At 35.2% G+C, this 24,272-nt stretch overlaps 1 protein-coding gene across 1 annotated transcript in view; it reads right to left on the bottom strand.

Moving 5' to 3' along the window:
- cdhr5a (cadherin-related family member 5a) overlaps positions 1-19,883 on the bottom strand; it is a 45,260-nt gene extending 25,377 nt beyond the window's left edge. The window contains exons 1-2 of the mRNA XM_088078821.1: positions 19,483-19,883; positions 16,919-17,091 (exon numbers count right to left, since the gene is read on the bottom strand). Of these exons, the coding sequence (XP_087934947.1) occupies positions 16,919-17,091; positions 19,483-19,570 (261 nt within the window). The 5' untranslated portion in view covers positions 19,571-19,883. The remainder of the gene's footprint in view (positions 1-16,918; positions 17,092-19,482) is intronic.
- Positions 19,884-24,272: the final 4,389 nt, after the last annotated feature.

Raw genomic sequence — 24,272 nt, 5'->3', positions numbered from 1 at the left:
AGCGGGTTTTTGGACTTTTTTGGCCTTAATTTCCACTTTGTTCACTATGGCGCGTCTCTACAAGCTATAATATGTTGTTTTCAGACATTTTTGAGACGTGTCCAAATTTGACTTTTTTCGACATACTATACTATTGCCTTGTTTCGCGAATTTTTCAACATTCAAAATTAGCGGGTTTTTGGACTTTTGGCCTTAATTTCCACTTTGTTCACTATGGCGCATCTCTACAAGCTATAATATGTTGTTTTCAGACATTTTTGGGACGTGTCCAAATTTGACTTTTTTCGACATACTATACTATTGCCTTGTTTCGCCATTTTTTCAACATTCGAAATTAGCGGGTTTTTGGACTTTTTTGGCCTTAATTTCCACTTTGTTCACTATGGCGCGTCTCTACAAGCTATAATATGTTGTTTTCAGACATTTTTGGGACGTGTCCAAATTTGACTTTTTTCGACATACTATACTATTGCCTTGTTTCGCAAATTTTTCAACATTCAAAATTAGCGGGTTTTTGGACTTTTTGGCCTTAATTTCCACTTTGTTCACTATGCCGTCTCTAGAAGCTAAAATATGTTGTTTTCAGACATTTTTGGGACGTGTCCAAATTTGACTTTTTTCGACATACTATACTATTGCCTTGTTTCGCAAATTTTTCAACATTCAAAATTAGCGGGTTTTTGGACTTTTTTGGCCTTAATTTCCACTTTGTTCACTATGGCGCGTCTCTACAAGCTATAATATGTTGTTTTCAGACATTTTTGGGACGTGTCCAAATTTGACTTTTTTCGACATACTATACTATTGCCTTGTTTCGCCATTTTTTCAACATTCAAAATTAGCGGGTTTTTGGACTTTTTTGGCCTCAATTTCCACTTTGTTCACTATGGCGCGTCTCTACAAGCTATAATATGTTGTTTTCAGACATTTTTGGGACGTGTCCAAATTTGACATTTTTCGACATACTATACTATTGCCTTGTTTCGCCATTTTTTCAACATTCGAAATTAGCGGGTTTTTGGACTTTTTTGGCCTTAATTTCCACTTTGTTCACTATGGCGCGTCTCTACAAGCTATAATATGTTGTTTTCAGACATTTTTGGGACGTGTCCAAATTTGACTTTTTTCGACATACTATACTATTGCCTTGTTTCGCAAATTTTTCAACATTCAAAATTAGCGGTTTTTGGACTTTTTTGGCCTTAATTTCCACTTTGTTCACTATGGCGCGTCTCTACAAGCTATAATATGTTGTTTTCAGACATTTTTGGGACGTGTCCAAATTTGACTTTTTCGACATACTATACTATTGCCTTGTTTCGCAAATTTTTCAACATTCAAAATTAGCGGGTTTTTGGACTTTTTTGGCCTTAATTTCCACTTTGTTCACTATGGCGCGTCTCTACAAGCTATAATATGTTGTTTTCAGACATTTTTGGGACGTGTCCAAATTTGACTTTTTTCGACATACTATACTATTGCCTTGTTTCGCCATTTTTTCAACATTCAAAATTAGCAGGTTTTTGGACTTTTTTGGCTTAATTTCCACTTTGTTCACTATGGCGTCTCTACAAGCTATAATATGTTGTTTTCAGACATTTTTGGGACGTGTCCAAATTTGACTTTTTTCGACATACTATACTATTGCCTTGTTTCGCAAATTTTTCAACATTCAAAATTAGCGGGTTTTTGGACTTTTTTGCCTTAATTTCCACTTTTGTTCACTATGGCGCGTCTCTACAAGCTATAATATGTTGTTTTCAGACATTTTGGGGACGTGTCCAAATTTGACTTTTTCGACATACTATACTATTGCCTTGTTTCGCAAATTTTTCAACATTCAAAATTAGCGGGTTTTTGGACTTTTTGGCCTTAATTTCCACTTTGTTCACTATGGCGCGTCTCTACAAGCTATAATATGTTGTTTTCAGACATTTTTGGGACGTGTCCAAATTTGACTTTTTTCGACATACTATACTATTGCCTTGTTTCGCAAATTTTTCAACATTCAAAATTAGCGGGTTTTTGGACTTTTTTGCCCTTAATTTCCACTTTGTTCACTATGGCGCGTCTCTACAAGCTATAATATGTTGTTTTCAGACATTTTTGGGACGTGTCCAAATTTGACTTTTTCGACATACTATACTATTGCCTTGTTTCGCAAATTTTTCAACATTCAAAATTAGCGGGTTTTGGACTTTTTGGCCTTAATTTCCACTTTGTTCACTATGGCGGCGTCTCTACAAGCTATAATATGTTGTTTTCAGACATTTTTGGGACGTGTCCAAATTTGACTTTTTCGACATACTATACTATTGCCTTGTTTCGCCATTTTTCAACATTCAAAATTAGCAGGTTTTTGGACTTTTTGGCCTTAATTTCCACTTTGTTCACTATGGCGCGTCTCTACAAGCTATAATATGTTGTTTTCAGACATTTTTGGGACGTGTCCAAATTTGACTTTTTCGACATACTATACTATTGCCTTGTTTCGCAAATTTTTCAACATTCAAAATTAGCGGGTTTTGGACTTTTTGGCCTTAATTTCCACTTTGTTCACTATGGCGGCGTCTCTACAAGCTATAATATGTTGTTTTCAGACATTTTTGGGACGTGTCCAAATTTGACTTTTTCGACATACTATACTATTGCCTTGTTTCGCCATTTTTCAACATTCAAAATTAGCGGGTTTTTGGACTTTTTGGCCTTAATTTCCACTTTGTTCACTATGGCGCGTCTCTACAAGCTATAATATGTTGTTTTCAGACATTTTTGGGACGTGTCCAAATTTGACTTTTTTCGACATACTATACTATTGCCTTGTTTCGCAAATTTTTCAACATTCAAAATTAGCGGGTTTTTGGACTTTTTTGGCCTTAATTTCCACTTTGTTCACTATGGCGCGTCTCTACAAGCTATAATATGTTGTTTTCAGACATTTTTGGGACGTGTCCAAATTTGACTTTTTCGACATACTATACTATTGCCTTGTTTCGCAAATTTTTCAACATTCAAAATTAGCGGGTTTTTGGACTTTTTGGCCTTAATTTCCACTTTGTTCACTATGGCGGCGTCTCTACAAGCTATAATATGTTGTTTTCAGACATTTTGGGGCGTGTCCAAATTTGACTTTTTTCGACATACTATACTATTGCCTTGTTTCGCCATTTTTCAACATTCAAAATTAGCGGGTTTTTGGACTTTTTGGCCTTAATTTCCACTTTGTTCACTATGGCGGCGTCTCTACAAGCTATAATATGTTGTTTTCAGACATTTTTGGGACGTGTCCAAATTTGACTTTTTTCGACATACTATACTATTGCCTTGTTTCGCAAATTTTTCAACATTCAAAATTAGCGGGTTTTTGGACTTTTTTGGCCTTAATTTCCACTTTGTTCACTATGGCGTCTCTACAAGCTATAATATGTTGTTTTCAGACATTTTTGGGACGTGTCCAAATTTGACTTTTTCGACATACTATACTATTGCCTTGTTTCGCCATTTTTTCAACATTCAAATTAGCAGGTTTTTGGACTTTTTGGCCTTAATTTCCACATTGTTCACTATGGCGCGTCTCTACAAGCTATAATATGTTGTTTTCAGACATTTTGGGACGTGTCCAAATTTGACTTTTTCGACATACTATACTATTGCCTTGTTTGTAAATTTTTCAACATTCAAAATTAGCGGGTTTTTGGACTTTTTGGCCTTAATTTCCACTTTGTTCACTATGGCGCGTCTCTACAAGCTATAATATGTTGTTTTCAGACATTTTTGGGGCGTGTCCAAATTTGACTTTTTTCGACATACTATACTATTGCCTTGTTTATAAATTTTTCAACATTCAAAATTAGCGGGTTTTTGGACTTTTTGGCCTTAATTTCCACTTTGTTCACTATGGCGGCGTCTCTACAAGCTATAATATGTTGTTTTCAGACATTTTTGGGACGTGTCCAAATTTGACTTTTTCGACATACTATACTATTGCCTTGTTTCGCCATTTTTCAACATTCAAAATTAGCGGGTTTTTGGACTTTTTGGCCTTAATTTCCACTTTGTTCACTATGGCGGCGTCTCTGCAAGCTATAATATGTTGTTTTCAGACATTTTTGGGACGTGTCCAAATTTGACTTTTTTCGACATACTATACTATTGCCTTGTTTCGCCATTTTTTTCAACATTCGAAATTAGCAGGTTTTTGGACTTTTTTGGCCTTAATTTCCACTTTGTTCACTATGGCATCTCTACAAGCTATAATATGTTGTTTTCAGACATTTTTGGGGCGTGTCCAAATTTGACTTTTTCGACATACTATACTATTGCCTTGTTTCGCCATTTTTCAACATTCAAAATTAGCGGGTTTTTGGACTTTTGGCCTTAATTTCCACTTTGTTCACTATGGCGCGTCTCTACAAGCTATAATATGTTGTTTTCAGACATTTTTGGGACGTGTCCAAATTTGACTTTTTCGACATACTATACTATTGCCTTGTTTCGCAAATTTTTCAACATTCAAAATTAGCGGGTTTTTGGACTTTTTGGCCTTAATTTCCACTTTGTTCACTATGGCGGCGTCTCTACAAGCTATAATATGTTGTTTTCAGACATTTTTGGGGCGTGTCCAAATTTGACTTTTTTCGACATACTATACTATTGCCTTGTTTACAAATTTTTCAACATTCAAAATTAGCGGGTTTTTGGACTTTTTTGGCCTTAATTTCCACTTTGTTCACTATGGCGCGTCTCTACAAGCTATAATATGTTGTTTTCAGACATTTTTGGGACGTGTCCAAATTTGACTTTTTTCGACATACTATACTATTGCCTTGTTTCGCCATTTTTTTCAACATTCGAAATTAGCAGGTTTTGGACTTTTTTGGCCTTAATTTCCACTTTGTTCACTATGGCGCGTCTCTACAAGCTATAATATGTTGTTTTCAGACATTTTTGGGACGTGTCCAAATTTGACTTTTTCGACATACTATACTATTGCCTTGTTTCATAAATTTTTCAACATTCAAAATTAGCGGGTTTTGGACTTTTGGCCTTAATTTCCACTTTGTTCACTATGGCGCGTCTCTACAAGCTATAATATGTTGTTTTCAGACATTTTTGGGACGTGTCCAAATTTGACTTTTTCGACATACTATACTATTGCCTTGTTTCGCCATTTTTTCAACATTCAAAATTAGCGGGTTTTTGGACTTTTTGGCCTTAATTTCCACTTTGTTCACTATGGCGTCTCTACAAGCTATAATATGTTGTTTTCAGACATTTTTGGGACGTGTCCAAATTTGACTTTTTTCGACATACTATACTATTGCCTTGTTTCGCAAATTTTTCAACATTCAAAATTAGCGGGTTTTTGGACTTTTTTGGCTTGGACTTCCACTTTGTTCACTATGGCGCGTCTCTACAAGCTATAATATGTTGTTTTCAGACATTTTTGGGACGTGTCCAAATTTGACTTTTCGACATACTATACTATTGCCTTGTTTCAAATTTTTCAACATTCAAAATTAGCGGGTTTTTGGACTTTTGGCCTTAATTTCCACTTTGTTCACTATGGTAGCGTCTCTACAAGCTATAATATGTTGTTTTCAGACATTTTTGGGACGTGTCCAAATTTGACTTTTTCGACATACTATACTATTGCCTTGTTTCGCAAATTTTTCAACATTCAAAATTAGCGGGTTTTGGACTTTTTGGCCTTAATTTCCACTTTGTTCACTATGGCGTCTCTACAAGCTATAATATGTTGTTTTCAGACATTTTTGGGACGTGTCCAAATTTGACGTTTTTCGACATACTATACTATTGCCTTGTTTCGCCATTTTTTCAACATTCGAAATTAGCAGGTTTTTGGACTTTTTTGGCTTCGACTTTCACTTTGTTCACTATGGCGCATCTCTACAAGCTATAATATGTTGTTTTCAGACATTTTTGGGACGTGTCCAAATTTGACGTTTTTCGACATACTATACTATTGCCTTGTTTCGCCATTTTTTCAACATTCGAAATTAGCGGGTTTTGGACTTTTTGGCCTTAATTTCCACTTTGTTCACTATGGCGGCGTCTCTACAAGCTATAATATGTTGTTTTCAGACATTTTTGGGACGTGTCCAAATTTGACTTTTTTCGACATACTATACTATTGCCTTGTTTCGCAAATTTTTCAACATTCAAAATTAGCGGTTTTTGGACTTTTTGGCCTTAATTTCCACTTTGTTCACTATGGCGTCTCTACAAGCTATAATATGTTGTTTTCAGACATTTTTGGGACGTGTCCAAATTTGACTTTTTCGACATACTATACTATTGCCTTGTTTACAAATTTTTCAACATTCAAAATTAAGCGGGTTTTGGACTTTTTGGCCTTAATTTCCACTTTGTTCACTATGGCGCGTCTCTACAAGCTATAATATGTTGTTTTCAGACATTTTTGGGACGTGTCCAAATTTGACGTTTTTCGACATACTATACTATTGCCTTGTTTCGCCATTTTTTCAACATTCAAATTAGCGGGTTTTTGGACTTTTTTGGCTTGACTTCCACTTTGTTCACTATGGCGCGTCTCTACAAGCTATAATATGTTGTTTTCAGACATTTTTGGGCCGTGTCCAAATTTGACTTTTTCGACATACTATACTATTGCCTTGTTTACGCAAATTTTTCAACATTCAAAATTAGCGGGTTTTTGGACTTTTTGGCCTTAATTTCCACTTTGTTCATTATGGCGCGTCTCTACAAGCTATAATATGTTGTTTTCAGACATTTTTGGGACGTGTCCAAATTTGACTTTTTCGACATACTATACTATTGCCTTGTTTCGCCATTTTTTCAACATTCAAATTAGCGGGTTTTTGGACTTTTTTGGCCTTAATTTCCACTTTGTTCACTATGGCGCGTCTCTACAAGCTATAATATGTTGTTTTCAGACATTTTTGGGACGTGTCCAAATTTGACTTTTTTCGACATACTATACTATTGCCTTGTTTCGCCATTTTTTCAACATTCAAAATTAGCGGGTTTTGGACTTTTTGGCCTTAATTTCCACTTTGTTCACTATGGCGTCTCTACAAGCTATAATATGTTGTTTTCAGACATTTTTGGGACGTGTCCAAATTTGACTTTTTCGACATACTATACTATTGCCTTGTTTATAAATTTTTCAACATTCAAAATTAGCGGGTTTTTGGACTTTTTGGCCTTAATTTCCACTTTGTTCACTATGGCTGCGTCTCTACAAGCTATAATATGTTGTTTTCAGACATTTTTGGGACGTGTCCAAATTTGACTTTTTCGACATACTATACTATTGCCTTGTTTCGCCATTTTTTCAACATTCAAAATTAGCGGGTTTTTGGACTTTTGGCCTTAATTTCCACTTTGTTCACTATGGCGGCGTCTCTACAAGCTATAATATGTTGTTTTCAGACATTTTTGGGACGTGTCCAAATTTGACTTTTTCGACATACTATACTATTGCCTTGTTTCGCAAATTTTTCAACATTCAAAATTAGCGGGTTTTGGACTTTTGGCCTTAATTTCCACTTTGTTCACTATGGCGTCTCTACAAGCTATAATATGTTGTTTTCAGACATTTTTGGGACGTGTCCAAATTTGACTTTTTCGACATACTATACTATTGCCTTGTTTCGCCATTTTTCAACATTCAAAATTAGCAGGTTTTTGGACTTTTTGGCCTTAATTTCCACTTTGTTCACTATGGCGTCTCTACAAGCTATAATATGTTGTTTTCAGACATTTTTGGGACGTGTCCAAATTTGACTTTTTCGACATACTATACTATTGCCTTGTTTCAAATTTTCAACATTCAAAATTAGCGGGTTTTGGACTTTTTGGCCTTAATTTCCACTTTGTTCACTATGGTAGCGTCTCTACAAGCTATAATATGTTGTTTTCAGACATTTTTGGGACGTGTCCAAATTTGACTTTTTCGACATACTATACTATTGCCTTGTTTCGCCATTTTTTCAACATTCAAAATTAGCGGGTTTTGGACTTTTTGGCCTTAATTTCCACTTTGTTCACTATGGCGTCTCTACAAGCTATAATATGTTGTTTTCAGACATTTTTGGGGCGTGTCCAAATTTGACTTTTTCGACATACTATACTATTGCCTTGTTTCGCCATTTTTTCAACATTCAAAATTAGCGGGTTTTTGGACTTTTTGGCCTTAATTTCCACTTTGTTCACTATGGCGTCTCTACAAGCTATAATATGTTGTTTTCAGACATTTTTGGGACGTGTCCAAATTTGACTTTTTCGACATACTATACTATTGCCTTGTTTCGCAAATTTTTCAACATTCAAAATTAGCGGGTTTTGGACTTTTTGGCCTTAATTTCCACTTTGTTCACTATGGCGCGTCTCTACAAGCTATAATATGTTGTTTTCAGACATTTTGGGGACGTGTCCAAATTTGACATTTTTCGACATACTATACTATTGCCTTGTTTCGCCATTTTTTCAACATTCGAAATTAGCGGGTTTTTGGACTTTTTTGGCCTTAATTTCCACTTTGTTCACTATGGCGCGTCTCTACAAGCTATAATATGTTGTTTTCAGACATTTTTGGGACGTGTCCAAATTTGACTTTTTTCGACATACTATACTATTGCCTTGTTTCGCAAATTTTTCAACATTCAAAATTAGCGGGTTTTTGGACTTTTTTGGCTTCGACTTCCACTTTGTTCACTATGGCGCGTCTCTACAAGCTATAATATGTTGTTTTCAGACATTTTTGAGACGTGTCCAAATTTGACTTTTTCGACATACTATACTATTGCCTTGTTTCAAATTTTTCAACATTCAAAATTAGCGGGTTTTTGGACTTTTTGGCCTTAATTTCCACTTTGTTCACTATGGCGGCGTCTCTACAAGCTATAATATGTTGTTTTCAGACATTTTGGGGCGTGTCCAAATTTGACTTTTTCGACATACTATACTATTGCCTTGTTTCGCCATTTTTTCAACATTCGAAATTAGCAGGTTTTTGGACTTTTTTGGCCTTAATTTCCACTTTGTTCACTATGGCGCGTCTCTACAAGCTATAATATGTTGTTTTCAGACATTTTTGGGACGTGTCCAAATTTGACTTTTTTCGACATACTATACTATTGCCTTGTTTCGCAAATTTTTCAACATTCAAAATTAGCGGGTTTTTGGACTTTTTTGGCTTCGACTTCCACTTTGTTCACTATGGCGCGTCTCTACAAGCTATAATATGTTGTTTTCAGACATTTTTGGGACGTGTCCAAATTTGACTTTTTTCGACATACTATACTATTGCCTTGTTTCGCCATTTTTTTAAACATTCAAAATTAGCGGGTTTTTGGACTTTTGGCCTTAATTTCCACTTTGTTCACTATGGCGGCGTCTCTACAAGCTATAATATGTTGTTTTCAGACATTTTTGGGACGTGTCCAAATTTGACTTTTTCGACATACTATACTATTGCCTTGTTTCGCAAATTTTCAACATTCAAAATTAGCGGGTTTTTGGACTTTTTGGCCTTAATTTCCACTTTGTTCACTATGGCGTCTCTACAAGCTATAATATGTTGTTTTCAGACATTTTGGGGACGTGTCCAAATTTGACTTTTTCGACATACTATACTATTGCCTTGTTTCGCCATTTTTCAACATTCAAATTAGCGGGTTTTGGACTTTTTGGCCTTAATTTCCACTTTGTTCACTATGGCGCGTCTCTACAAGCTATAATATGTTGTTTTCAGACATTTTTGGGACGTGTCCAAATTTGACTTTTTTCGACATACTATACTATTGCCTTGTTTCGCAAATTTTTCAACATTCAAAATTAGCGGGTTTTTGGACTTTTTTGGCCTTAATTTCCACTTTGTTCACTATGGCGCGTCTCTACAAGCTATAATATGTTGTTTTCAGACATTTTTGGGACGTGTCCAAATTTGACTTTTTCGACATACTATACTATTGCCTTGTTTCGCCATTTTTCAACATTCAAAATTAGCAGGTTTTTGGACTTTTTTGCCCTTAATTTCCACTTTGTTCACTATGGCGCGTCTCTACAAGCTATAATATGTTGTTTTCAGACATTTTTGGGACGTGTCCAAATGTGACTTTTTTCGACATACTATACTATTGCCTTGTTTCGCCATTCTTTCAACATTCGAAATTAGCGGGTTTTTGGACTTTTTTGGCCTTAATTTCCACTTTGTTCACTATGGCGCGTCTCTACAAGCTATAATATGTTGTTTTCAGACATTTTTGGGACGTGTCCAAATTTGACTTTTTTCGACATACTATACTATTGCCTTGTTTTGTAAATTTTTCAACATTCAAAATTAGCGGGTTTTTGGACTTTTTGGCCTTAACTTCCACTTTGTTCACTATGGCGCGTCTCTACAAGCTATAATATGTTGTTTTCAGACATTTTGGGACGTGTCCAAATTTGACTTTTTCGACATACTATACTATTGCCTTGTTTCGCCATTTTTTCAACATTCAAAATTAGCGGGTTTTTGGACTTTTTGGCCTTAATTTCCACTTTGTTCACTATGGCGGCGTCTCTACAAGCTATAATATGTTGTTTTCAGACATTTTTGGGACGTGTCCAAATTTGACTTTTTCGACATACTATACTATTGCCTTGTTTCGCAAATTTTTCAACATTCAAAATTAGCGGGTTTTTGGACTTTTTTGGCCTTAATTTCCACTTTGTTCACTATGGCGCGTCTCTACAAGCTATAATATGTTGTTTTCAGACATTTTTGGGACGTGTCCAAATTTGACTTTTTTCGACATACTATACTATTGCCTTGTTTCGCCATTCTTTCAACATTCGAAATTAGCGGGTTTTTGGACTTTTTTGGCTTGGACTTCCACTTTGTTCACTATGGCGCGTCTCTACAAGCTATAATATGTTGTTTTCAGACATTTTTGGGACGTGTCCAAATTTGACTTTTTTCGACATACTATACTATTGCCTTGTTTCGCAAATTTTTCAACATTCAAAATTAGCGGGTTTTTGGACTTTTTTGGCCTTAATTTCCACTTTGTTCACTATGGCGCGTCTCTACAAGCTATAATATGTTGTTTTCAGACATTTTTGAGACGTGTCCAAATTTGACTTTTTTCGACATACTATACTATTGCCTTGTTTCGCCATTTTTTTCAACATTCGAAATTAGCGGGTTTTTGGACTTTTTTGGCTTGGACTTCCACTTTGGTCACTATGGCGCGTCTCTACAAGCTATAATATGTTGTTTTCAGACATTTTTGTGACGTGTCCAATTTTGACTTTTTCGACATACTATACTATTGCCTTGTTTCGCAAATTTTTCAACATTCAAAATTAGCGGGTTTTGGACTTTTTTGGCCTTAATTTCCACTTTGTTCACTATGGCGCATCTCTACAAGCTATAATATGTTGTTTTCAGACATTTTTGGGACGTGTCCAAATTTGACTTTTTTCGACATACTATACTATTGCCTTGTTTCGCCATTTTTTCAACATTCAAAATTAGCGGGTTTTTGGACTTTTTTGGCTTCGACTTCCACTGTGTTCACTATGGCGCGTCTCTACAAGCTATAATATGTTGTTTTCAGACATTTTTGGGACGTGTCCAAATTTGACTTTTTTCGACATACTATACTATTGCCTTGTTTCGCAAATTTTTCAACATTCAAAATTAGCGGGTTTTTGGACTTTTTTGGCCTTAATTTCCACTTTGTTCACTATGGCGCGTCTCTACAAGCTATAATATGTTGTTTTCAGACATTTTTGGGACGTGTCCAAATTTGACTTTTTTCGACATACTATACTATTGCCTTGTTTCGCCACTTTTTCAACATTTGAAATTAGCGGGTTTTTGGACTTTTTTGGCTTGGACTTCCACTTTGTTCACTATGGCGCGTCTCTACAAGCTATAATATGTTGTTTTCAGACATTTTTGGGACGTGTCCAAATTTGACTTTTTTCGACATACTATACTATTGCCTTGTTTCGCAAATTTTTCAACGTTCGAAATTAGCGGGTTTTTGGACTTTTTTGGCCTTAATTTCCACTTTGTTCACTATGGCGCATCTCTACAAGCTATAATATGTTGTTTTCAGACATTTTTGGGACGTGTCCAAATTTGACTTTTTTCGACATACTATACTATTGCCTTGTTTCGCCAATTTTTCAACATTCGAAATTAGCAGGTTTTTTGACTTTTTTGCCCTTAATTTCCACTTTGTTCACTATGGCGCGTCTCTACAAGCTATAATATGTTGTTTTCAGACATTTTTGGGACGTGTCCAAATTTGACTTTTTTCGACATACTATACTATTGCCTTGTTTCGCCATTTTTTTCAACATTCGAAATTAGCAGGTTTTTGGACTTTTTTGGCTTCGACTTTCACTTTGTTCACTATGGCGCATCTCTACAAGCTATAATATGTTGTTTTCAGACATTTTTGGGACGTGTCCAAATTTGACGTTTTTCGACATACTATACTATTGCCTTGTTTCGCCATTTTTTCAACATTCGAAATTAGCGGGTTTTTGGACTTTTTTGGCCTTAATTTCCACTTTGTTCACTATGGCGCGTCTCTACAAGCTATAATATGTTGTTTTCAGACATTTGTGGGACGTGTCCAAATTTGACTTTTTTCGACATACTATACTATTGCCTTGTTTCGCAAATTTTTCAACATTCAAAATTAGCGGGTTTTTGGACTTTTTTGGCTTCGACTTCCACTTTGTTCACTATGGCGCGTCTCTTCAAGCTATAATATGTTGTTTTCAGACATTTTTGGGACGTGTCCAAATTTGACTTTTTTCGACATACTATACTATTGCCTTGTTTCGCCATTTTTTTCAACATTCGAAATTAGCAGGTTTTTGGACTTTTTTGGCCTTAATTTCCACTTTGTTCACTATGGCGCGTCTCTACAAGCTATAATATGTTGTTTTCAGACATTTTTGGGACGTGTCCAAATTTGACTTTTTTCGACATACTATACTATTGCCTTGTTTCGCAAATTTTTCAACATTCAAAATTAGCGGGTTTTTGGACTTTTTTGGCTTGGACTTCCACTTTGTTCACTATGGCGCGTCTCTACAAGCTATAATATGTTGTTTTCAGACATTTTTGAGACGTGTCCAAATTTGACTTTTTTCGACATACTATACTATTGCCTTGTTTCGCAAATTTTTCAACATTCAAAATTAGCGGGTTTTTGGACTTTTTTGGCCTTAATTTCCACTTTGTTCACTATGGCGCGTCTCTACAAGCTATAATATGTTGTTTTCAGACATTTTTGAGACGTGTCCAAATTTGACTTTTTTCGACATACTATACTATTGCCTTGTTTCGCCATTTTTTTCAACATTCGAAATTAGCAGGTTTTTGGACGTTTTTGGCTTCGACTTCCACTTTGTTCACTATGGCGCGTCTCTACAAGCTATAATATGTTGTTTTCAGACATTTTTGGGACGTGTCCAAATTTGACTTTTTTCGACATACTATACTATTGCCTTGTTTCGCAAATTTTTCAACATTCGAAATTAGCGGGTTTTTGGACTTTTTTGGCCTTAATTTCCACTTTGTTCACTATGGCGCGTCTCTACAAGCTATAATATGTTGTTTTCAGACATTTTTGGGACGTGTCCAAATTTGACTTTTTTCGACATACTATACTATTGCCTTGTTTCGCCATTTTTTTCAACATTCGAAATTAGCAGTTTTTGGACTTTTTTGCCCTTAATTTCCACTTTGTTCACTATGGCGCGTCTCTACAAGCTATAATATGTTGTTTTCAGACATTTTTGGGACGTGACCAAAATTGAATTTTTCTGACCTACAATAACATTGACTTATTTCGCCATTTTTTCAACATTCAAATTAGCAGGTTTTTGGACTTTTTTGGCTTCGACTTTCACTTTGTTCACTATGGCGCATCTCTACAAGCTATAATATGTTGTTTTCAGACATTTTTGGGACGTGTCCAAATTTGACGTTTTTCGACATACTATACTATTGCCTTGTTTCGCCATTTTTTCAACATTCAAAATTAGCGGGTTTTTGGACTTTTTGGCCTTAATTTCCACTTTGTTCACTATGGCGCGTCTCTACAAGCTATAATATGTTGTTTTCAGACATTTTGGGGACGTGTCCAAATTTGACATTTTTCGACATACTATACTATTGCCTTGTTTTGCCATTTTTTCAACATTCGAAATTAGCGGGTTTTTGGACTTTTTTGGCCTTAATTTCCACTTTGTTCACTATGGCGCGTCTCTACAAGCTATAATATGTTGTTTTCAGACATTTTTGGGTCATGTCCAAATTTGACTGTTTTCGTCATACTATACTATTGCCTTGTTTATAAATTTTTCAACATTCAAAATTAGCGGGTTTTTGGACTTTTTTGGCCTTAATTTCCACTTTGTTCACTATGGCGCGTCTCTACAAGCTATAATATGTTGTTTTCAGACATTTTTGGGACGTGTCCAAATTTGACTTTTTTCGACATACTATACTATTGCCTTGTTTCGCAAATTTTTCAACATTCGTAATTAGCAGGTTTTTGGACTTTTTTGGCCTTAATTTCCACTTTGTTCACTATGGCGCGTCTCTACAAGCTATAATATGTTGTTTTCAGACATTTTTGGGACGTGTCCAAATTTGACTTTTTTCGACATACTATACTATTGCCTTGTTTCGCAAATTTTTCAACATTCGAAATTAGCGGGTTTTTGGACTTTTTTGGGCGATATTTCCACTGTGTTCACTATGGCGCGTCTCTACAAGCTATAATATGTTGTTTTCAGACATTTTTGGGACGTGTCCAAATTTGACTTTTTTCGACATACTATACTATTGCCTTGTTTCGCCATTTTTTCAACATTCGAAATTAGCGGGTTTTTGGACTTTTTTGGCCTTAATTTCCACTTTGTTCACTATGGCGTGTCTCTACAAGCTATAATATGTTGTTTTCAGACATTTTTGGGACGTGTCCAAATTTGACTTTTTTCGACATACTATACTATTGCCTTGTTTCGCCATTTTTTCAACATTCAAAATTATCGGGTTTTTGGACTTTTTTGGCTTCGACTTCCACTTTGTTCATTATGGTGCGTCTTTAGAAGCTATAATATGTTGTTTTCAGACATTTTTGGGACATGTCCAAAATGGCCAAAAACATCATCATAATATAGCATTTTGAAAAAAAAACATACTATAGTATGTTGAAAAATTTCAAAATATCACACGTCCCAAAAACAGCTGAAAGCCACTCAGTATAGCATGTGGAGACACATCATAATATAAGATGTGGAAAAAACAGCCAAAACCATCATAATTTAGCGTTTCAACTGAAACGTCATAATATAATACGTCCAAAAATGTCAAAATATGACATGTCCAAGAAACAAATGAAAACCACTTCGTATAGCATGTGGAGACACGTAATAGTATAGGATGTGGAAAAAAACGTCAGGAAATATCATCATATATGAACCACATGCGGAGGGGTGGAAACACAGCAGAGCGAACGCTCTGTTTGCTGCTCGGCTTCACGACGAGTGAATAAAAACAAAATACCAAGGGAAGGTAGTACCAGAGGTACTCCATGAGCCACCCTGGACGCTCCCTCAGACCGAGTGGTAGAGGGTTTATCTCCTCGTCTGGTCAGCCGTAAAGTTAACACTGTTGGGTATCACTCAGAAAAGAAAGAGACACCTTACCTCTCTAATAAGCCACTCCCTCGCACATCTGAGGTGGCGTTTGATTTTTTAGAGTGTCTGAGTAAAGAGGAGCGCTGCGGCTTCTTGACACTATAATATGACATTTTTGGCTGTTTTTTCAGCATGCTATACTATGTACTGTCTCAACATGCTATATTGTTTTCAGCCCTTTTTCAAGTCCCCCTTGACATGTGACATTTTGCATTTTTTGTTTATGCTTGCTCATATCTGAGTTAATAAACTGCCGCTTTGTTTTTGAGAACTATTTTGAGGCTGGATGTTCTTGTTAGTGGGACATTAGGGAAGCCACGTAGTTATTTCCAGCTTCCCCTGGGCCACGAACACAACAACGCGTTTTCCAAATGCTACGCTATGAGGTTTTTTGACATAGAAAAGGTCGACTTTTTCAGACCACTTTTTGACATGATGTACTATGAGGTTTACATATATATATATATATATATATATATATATACTACATACTAAATTTTTTCTAACTTTTTTCATGACTCTCGACAACATTCTATTGAATTACTTTACTCATTAATTTGGATGACAAACAATACTATGACTTTTTACATGACTTTTGACGGCATTCTTTCGTATCACTTTTTTAAAATTATTTTGTTCGTCATACTTTGGCATAGCTTTGTTTCATGAGTTCTGAGGATATACTAAAATATGACTTTCTTTCAGGATTTTTGACTTTTGTTTCATGACTTTAGACGAAATACTAGAGTGTGACTTTTGTCACAATTTTTGATGATATACTATAGTTTGATTTTATTCATGATTTTGGACGACAACCTAAACGACGACTTTTGTTTCATGACTTTGGAAGACATGCTATACTCTACAATGATGTTTCTTCATAATTTTGATGACATGTTATGACCTTTTATCATGATACTGGGCGTCATACTCACGTGTCATCATTTTAGATATTATAATATAGTATGACTTTTAACGACATACTATAGTATGATGTTTTTTCATGATTTCAGACTGAACATTATAGTAGGACATTTTATTATAGTATGACTAATAAAATAATATGACAAATATAATAGTAAAGTATGCGGTATATATCAGTTAACCTTTTTCCGGAAGTTTTCCTACCCCAGCGTAAACGTACATGGCTGTCAGCTGATTGGATCACGTAATTTTGACTTATAATCACCTCGTAGTCGAGTCCTTTCTTCACCATCAGGTCACTGGCTCTCAGGTAAAACAGGTCTTCAGGGTTCACGCTGACGGTCAGCGTGACATCACTGCTGGAGATGATTTTTACCACCTGGACGTCGGCCGTGTTGTTCTCGGGGATCGTCACGGGGCCCGGAGGGACTGTACAGACTGAGAGGAGACAGATTTTGGATAAATCAGAATTTACAAAGTCAACATCTGCATGAAGTGGAGCCGAAGATTTCTGTGAATTAAAGACACAAAGATAAACAGCACATGCAGAAACAGCTGCATCTCAAAAATAAGAATATCGTGAAAAAAGTTTCGTTTTCTTGGTAAATTAATGCCAAGAGGTAAACTTTCATACACTGTTTATCCATTACATGTAAATCAACATATTTCACGCTATTTTTTGTTTTAATTTCGATGATTATGTCTCATGAGAGTATCTAAAATTATTTGAATATTTCCAAAGATCATTCAAAAAGTGATTTACAACACAGAAATGTCCAACTTCTGAAAAGTATCTTCATTTATATACTAATGTTTGATAGCAGCCCTCAGCTCGTCTGTGTTTTTGGGTCAGGTGTTTCTAATATTCTGAATTTTTATTTTTATTAAGTTTTGATTTTCTAGCCGTAGGCCACTTTATTAAAATTAAAACGGAAAAATGCCTGAACATTTTGGTTTATGTAGAGAGTCTAGAATATATTAAAATTTCCCTTTCTTAAATAAATTATAGTAATTCTTAATTTTTTTTTACAATAATCAAATTTTTTTAGAGTCACTCTGATCTCTGAAACCTACACACACACACACACACACACACACACACACACACATGGTCACTGCAGAGTACACTGGAATTAAGTTCATCCACTCATGTACTCTTCTTAAATACCAACAGTTTATTTGGGTATTTTTGTTTCATCCCACATTTTTTCTTCTACCTCACGACATATATCTGACAGCTTTAATTGCTTTAACCCTTTAACACCTGGATCCACATCAGTTTACTCTTGCTGCTCTCAGACAACGTTCACAATCATTTTCAGCTCTGAGAATTGATTTGATTTCCTTCAAAAACACCAAAAAAACCCAAATAAATAAGCTTAAAATGAGTCGGATAGAAGAAGATATGATCCAAAAACTAGAGGAAAGTCGCCACCTTAAAATTATTCGGGTCTATCTGCGTTCTCTGCAGTTTGGAGATATTGAGCTTCAAAGTTTTATATTCCAAAAAGTAAAAGTCATGTGAACCTTTTTGCTTTTGGAGTAAAATTTCCAAAAATGCTTATAACTTAAAAAAAGAAAAAAAAACTAACAAAATATTAATGAGTTTTTAAGGAATAAGATAAATTTATTAAAGTAAGTGAAGCTACAATAATGAAACTGAAATTGACTATTTGCAGAGATATAAATCAACTTCTGATAATTCATTGTTGTTGAATAATAAATCTAATTTGATCAATTATATCTACAATGATAAAAGTCATTAATATGTTTTGGGTTTTTTTTTACTGTCTAAAGCATGTTTTACCAAACAGTCGAGTTGTCCTTTTATGGTAAAAGTAGTGATGCTACGACAAAAAAATTACATTTTCGATTAAATAAAAACAGCATGAATATTCACTTTTGTTAATACCATATTATTAATGTTAGTCTATTTTATATTTGGTGAAAGAAATTATATCAGTGTGATTTTTTTCACTGTTGTTGAGACATTTTCAAAATCCTGCAACTGTAAACATGCATAGAAATAATATGAGTGCTGGTAATAATATTAATTCAATGGTCATGAATATGTTGGTTTACTAACATACTTCAAGCATTATAACAGTAAATGACTTTTAATTTAGATTTTTTTTTCTTTCTATTTTACAATTACAATGAATGACCTTCTGAACCGTTTGGTAGAGGCCTATCTTTTAAAAATGAAGGGGTATGATAAATAAATAAATTTAAAAAAAACATTGATTCTTGTTATTATAGCCCCAATGACAAAAGAAAATGCAAAACAACAAACAAACAACAAACTTGCTTTTTTCTTGGTGAGGAAGTTTAATAGTTAAACGGGCATTTAAATAGTTAAACTTAAATTTTAAACAGTTTTTATCTTTGCACCTCTTTTTTATTAATTTTTATCTTAGATTTTTATTATGTTTAAATCGTTAAGTAATTAATTTACCTTTAATATCTCATCTCTACTCTTTTATCATAAATCTGTATCCTTTATTATGTTTTTTATATATATTTCATTGCTCTGTAAAGCACTTTGAAGCGCTCTGCTGTGTGAAATGTGCTTTACAAATAAAGCTGCCTAATTTTCAAACGTTTTCAGTTTTTACAACAGGAAACCTGAACAAGAGGGAGAAAACATTGAGTACGTATTTTTATGTTAAAAAAATATTTGAAATATTTTTCTTGTATTTTGAAACTTTGGCTCAGTTTGACCTGCACCATAACAGAAGCGTCAGAGGAGCAAACGCTGCAAACATCCTCCTCCCTCCGCAGCCTCCTCATCCCCGCTGCCCCCCGCACAAAACACCGCTCTTTACTCACTTCTTTCAGCACAAACTCCGCAAAAGCAGACGGCGAGGACGCATCCGAGGAGCGCGTTCACAGGTTTGCTCTTGGATTTCACTTCCATGTCCTGATTTTTCAGACGCAGCAACAAATGAAGTCCCGGAGGAGGATGAGGAGCCCGTGGTACCAGCTGGTACTCGTCCACATAAAGCCCCGTCTGTGCTGCCCGGCGAGTGGGAGTCGACTACAGTTGCGATGTTTGTGACTTCATCTTACGGACTCATACTGCATGAAGCGCCTGCCAGCAGAGGACTCGCGGCCTCCCACCCAAATACTTGCATCTGTTTTAGCCGGACGGGTCGTTTTGTATCGGTGGCCCTGACGCATGCTGGGAGGAATCCTGCAGAGGAATGTTGGGATCTGAAAACATGTTTCTCTGATGTTTGAATCTCTTCAGGTTACGCAAACCTGCGCATAATTACCGTAAAACTTCAATTAATCTCCCGGACTGAACTGCGCAGGCTTTTATTTGGGAGAGGCGTCTGTGAGAGAGCAGCTTTTACCTCATTTCACCCAAAACTGTCCATCAAAATATCAATATCAATAATATCAATACCCTAATCAAAAAAAAATATTTAATTTACGGGAAGAAGGTAAAAGAAGTAAACAAGAAGAAATGACCCAGAAGTTAGCAAGAAATCTGTGAAAAGTACAAAAATTACATAAATATATGCCAATAAAATGACACATTAACTGATAAATGCTTAAAATTATAATATTTCTGAAAAATAGAAGAATTAGTGAAGGTGACAAAAAATAGTCGAGTGAGAAAAGAAAAAAATAGATCTATTTTCATACTTATTACAATTATATGATTAAAATTCTGTTAGGCAAAAATATGTTTATATTTTAAAATCTGGTCATATTATTAAGGGGGCGTGGTTCTTTGATTAAATGAAGCCAGTTTGCTCTGGTTTCAAAGGGTTAAAAAGCCTCTTGGATCAGCTGAAAAATGCAGCGTGGCAAAGCTGAAAACAGAACTTTTTTTTATTATTGTGCAGCAGAGACATTAAAACTTTCAACAATACTGTGGCCAGTGTGTGGTGGTACAAAAACCACGTGGTTATAGTTGAGAAAATATCATGTTTCGGCCTGAAATATGTGGTTGAGGAGCACGGCCTCAGAAAAAATGATGTTTCAGCAACAAACTAATGCTTTTCATGACTAAAAAACTGCTGCAAAAAAGCAATGACTCGCCAAAATGCAACAGGTGTTTTAGCTAAAAATACACTGTGTTTCCACTGAGTGATGTTGTGCAACTTCTCCTCTGGTGATAACATCCCAGTAACCATGGCAACGGATGTTCAAAACATCAGCAGCTTTATTTCTATTGCAGCCACCAAACTAGCCGTCATTATTTCCAATCCAAGGCCACGTAGGCGTGTTATGGCGCCGTGATGGAAAGGCGAGCCCCTTATACGTGGGAGCGGCCACGTATGAGGGATTTCTGGGAGATGTAGTCCACGATTTCACAGAGGAATTGTGGGTGAAAAACTTTCTCAGAGTTATGTGATGCAATAAAAGCTCTTGTAGCTCCTGCTGCATCATGAGGGAGCCAGTTCCTACTGACAAGCATCATGTGACCTCACAGCATCATGTGACCTCACAGCATCATGTGACCTCACAGCATCATGTGACCTCACAGCGTCATGTGACCTCACAGCATCATGTGACCTAGAAAAGACGCGTTGCAGTTTGGACAAATATGACTTTTTTGAATCGCCTGAAATAGCACCTCATGAGTGCGTAAAAACTTTTTTTATTATTGACATGTTCCCATTAGACACATTTTATATTCGCAATTTTAATTTGTGCAAATTGAGGATTATTTGGAAACTCGATAACGTTTGAAACATGTCGGTCTCCGTAGAGGAGGAAATGCTTCCTGTGTCGATATAAATGTCTCACTCTATAAGGAAACACAAACACTTAAAGCTGAATATACACCAAAGAAAACATGTTGATTATATTATTTATGATTTAACAATATTTTCCCCCAAATTCAACACAGTGGACCTTTAAGTAAAAGTACTAGTACCACATTGTAGAAGTGTAAAAGTACGAGTCCTGCATCAAGTACCAGAGCATCAGACACATGAAGGCTCAGAGTTTTCCTCTCCCTCCTGTCTGATCTCACGCTCTGTAATAATGACCCGCAGTTACGCTGGAGCAAAGTGGGACACTTCACGGCTTCACATGTGGACAAGGAACCACTGTACACACACACACATACACACACACATACACACACACATACACATACACACACATACACACACACATACACACACACATACACACACACACACACACACACGTCTCTGCTGTGTGGGAACAACAGGCTCACAGTGTCATGACGTTATATGAAGCTCATACATTATGTTTCCATGTAGAGACACTCCTCACACACACACACACACACACACACACACACACACACACACACAGTTTCTCTCTGTGCTGCTTCACCGTCTGACCACCAGGAGGAGCCACAACATCAATTAATACTCAATATGTTCAATATTTGTGTATTTATTCGTTCCTCAGCAGCTCACTGAGTTCATCGAATACGTACAGAATATATATAATATATAATATATAATATAATCAATAAACAGTCAAACGATGGTAGTATCAACTATGTATAAGAGCCTAAGTATTTTAAATATTTAAAAAAACATCTAAGGAAATAAAAACACACTCAAAGTAATGGACAATAAATTTAAAGTATTACGTTTGAAGAACTAGAGGGAAAATGGGTCTAATCTGTTTTATTAGTATTTTAAATTATTGTTGAGTATTTAATTTTTATTATTTTATATGTTTGTCTGATTTTATTTGCCTCATTGAAATGTTGTGATCCTTTTCAACCATGTCAAGCTATTTCATAGTTTTGTATAAATAAAGTTAATAGTAATAATTAGTAGTAGTAAGTAGTAGCAGTAGTACTTTTATTTTTATTGCTACATGCTGGGCAATAAATTTCAACACAAGAAAAATGTGATCACAAAATCTGTTTGTTTTATCCCTTTTTGTCCTAATTTTAAATTTAAGGTACTTTTCTCCTTCCCTCATAATAATAATTATAATAATAATTATAATAATAATCATCATCATCATCATCATCTTCATCATCTTCTTGTTCCTGCTTTAGGACCTCTGAAGGTCACTAACTTGTAATTTTAATTTTCTTGTAATTGTCTGTATTCTGCACATGCGTGTTAACGTGTTAAATGTTACGTTAAAGTTCAGCATGTGATATTTTCTGTGATCATGAATAAGAGAGAAAGTTGTTAATAATTTTGTCAGAAATAGTTTGTTTCTGATAATCGTTTGAGCCTCGGATGTGAACGTGTTTCTGTCCGTTTCTCTGACCTCTTTTTATGAAGAATTTGTGTCGTGTCGGTGATGTAACGCTAACTTTGGGTTGGAGGGTTTAGCAGGAAGCTAATCTCATTAGAGACCTACTTTCTCCAGTTCTCGCTCCACATGAAGCTGAAACAGAGAGAGCGCCGCGGCTTCAAAGAAACTTCTTCATTGTTTTTCAGATTTTAAAATGAGATCAAGAAATGAAATCTAGATTTTAGTCATTAATTCATAATTTGCTGAAGATCTCTTGTAAACGTCTTGTTTGGGCTCGATGTTGCAGGTTTATACTTTGAAACCTGGAAAACAACAATTTTCTTGTGCTGTGTTCACGTCTTTTTAATGCATTAAACCTTTGAAACCAGAATAAATTGATCTGATTTCTTTTGAAAACACGACTAAAAAGGCAACGAGCAACTTGACAAGAAATGTCCTGGATACTGCAGGAAAAAAGGAAAAAGAAAAACACCTGAAAATGTGTTATGTTTGATAATAACAGCAGCAACAACAACAATATTATTATTATGATTAATAATAATAATAATAATATAAGCAAAATTGTTCAGGATTTACATTTGTTAATCTAATTATTTTAACTGCTTTATCTATAGATGTATTATTATTATTTTATTATTAGTTTTTTATTTTATTTTATTTATTTATTTATTTTTACCTTTTTTGTCTTTATTTATTTATTTAACAAAATTTCTGGTTATTTTGTAACTTTTTCCTGTGTTTTTTTTTTGTTAGTTAGTTTGTTTGTTTGTTTGTTGTTGTTTTTAAGAAATCAAAAGCATTCATTCAGGTTTCAAAGGGTTAAGAAAAACAAAATCAGCCCAAAATAAATATGACAAAGATTTTGTGTGTTTCTGAGATAATCACTGTAAAAAACATTAAATAAATACTCGGTGTATGTAACAGACCTAAAGTCCGACAGAATTAACAGAACGGACTAATAAGAAACAGGCCGAATCATAAAATAGAAGTCATTAATAAATGATGGTTTCTTCTTTTAAACCATATTAATAAAAACCATGTGAGAGTTGAATTTCAATGAATCTCATCAGCAGAGTTTCCAGCATGAGCTGCTAAATATAATGAATCTGTCATCAGAGGAAAGATAAGCAGCTGAAATTTAAAATGTCAGAGCGGTTCGGTGAGGACAGAGACGAGTGTTAGTTTAGATGTTTTCTGATGCTGGTATTTGACTTCAAGTGTTTTTGTCACCTTTATCTTCCTCTGCTGACTTTATTTGCTGTCATGCGTCTGAAAATAATATTTTTGACTTTTCCTATTTGTTTATCCGTCTGTTTTGCAAAAGCTTTGGTCATTTTTATGAAAATAACTTTGTGTCATATTTGATTAAACTGTCACCATATTCACGCAGCAGGATATTAGAA

This window comes from Plectropomus leopardus, chromosome 1 (assembly GCF_026936395.1).
Source record: "Plectropomus leopardus strain MGB_pleo_1.0 chromosome 1, ASM2693639v1, whole genome shotgun sequence".
Classification (NCBI taxonomy): Eukaryota; Metazoa; Chordata; class Actinopteri; order Perciformes; family Serranidae; genus Plectropomus; species Plectropomus leopardus.
Note: the sequence above shows the minus strand (reverse complement) of the source record. Positions and strands in the feature narration are given on the sequence as shown.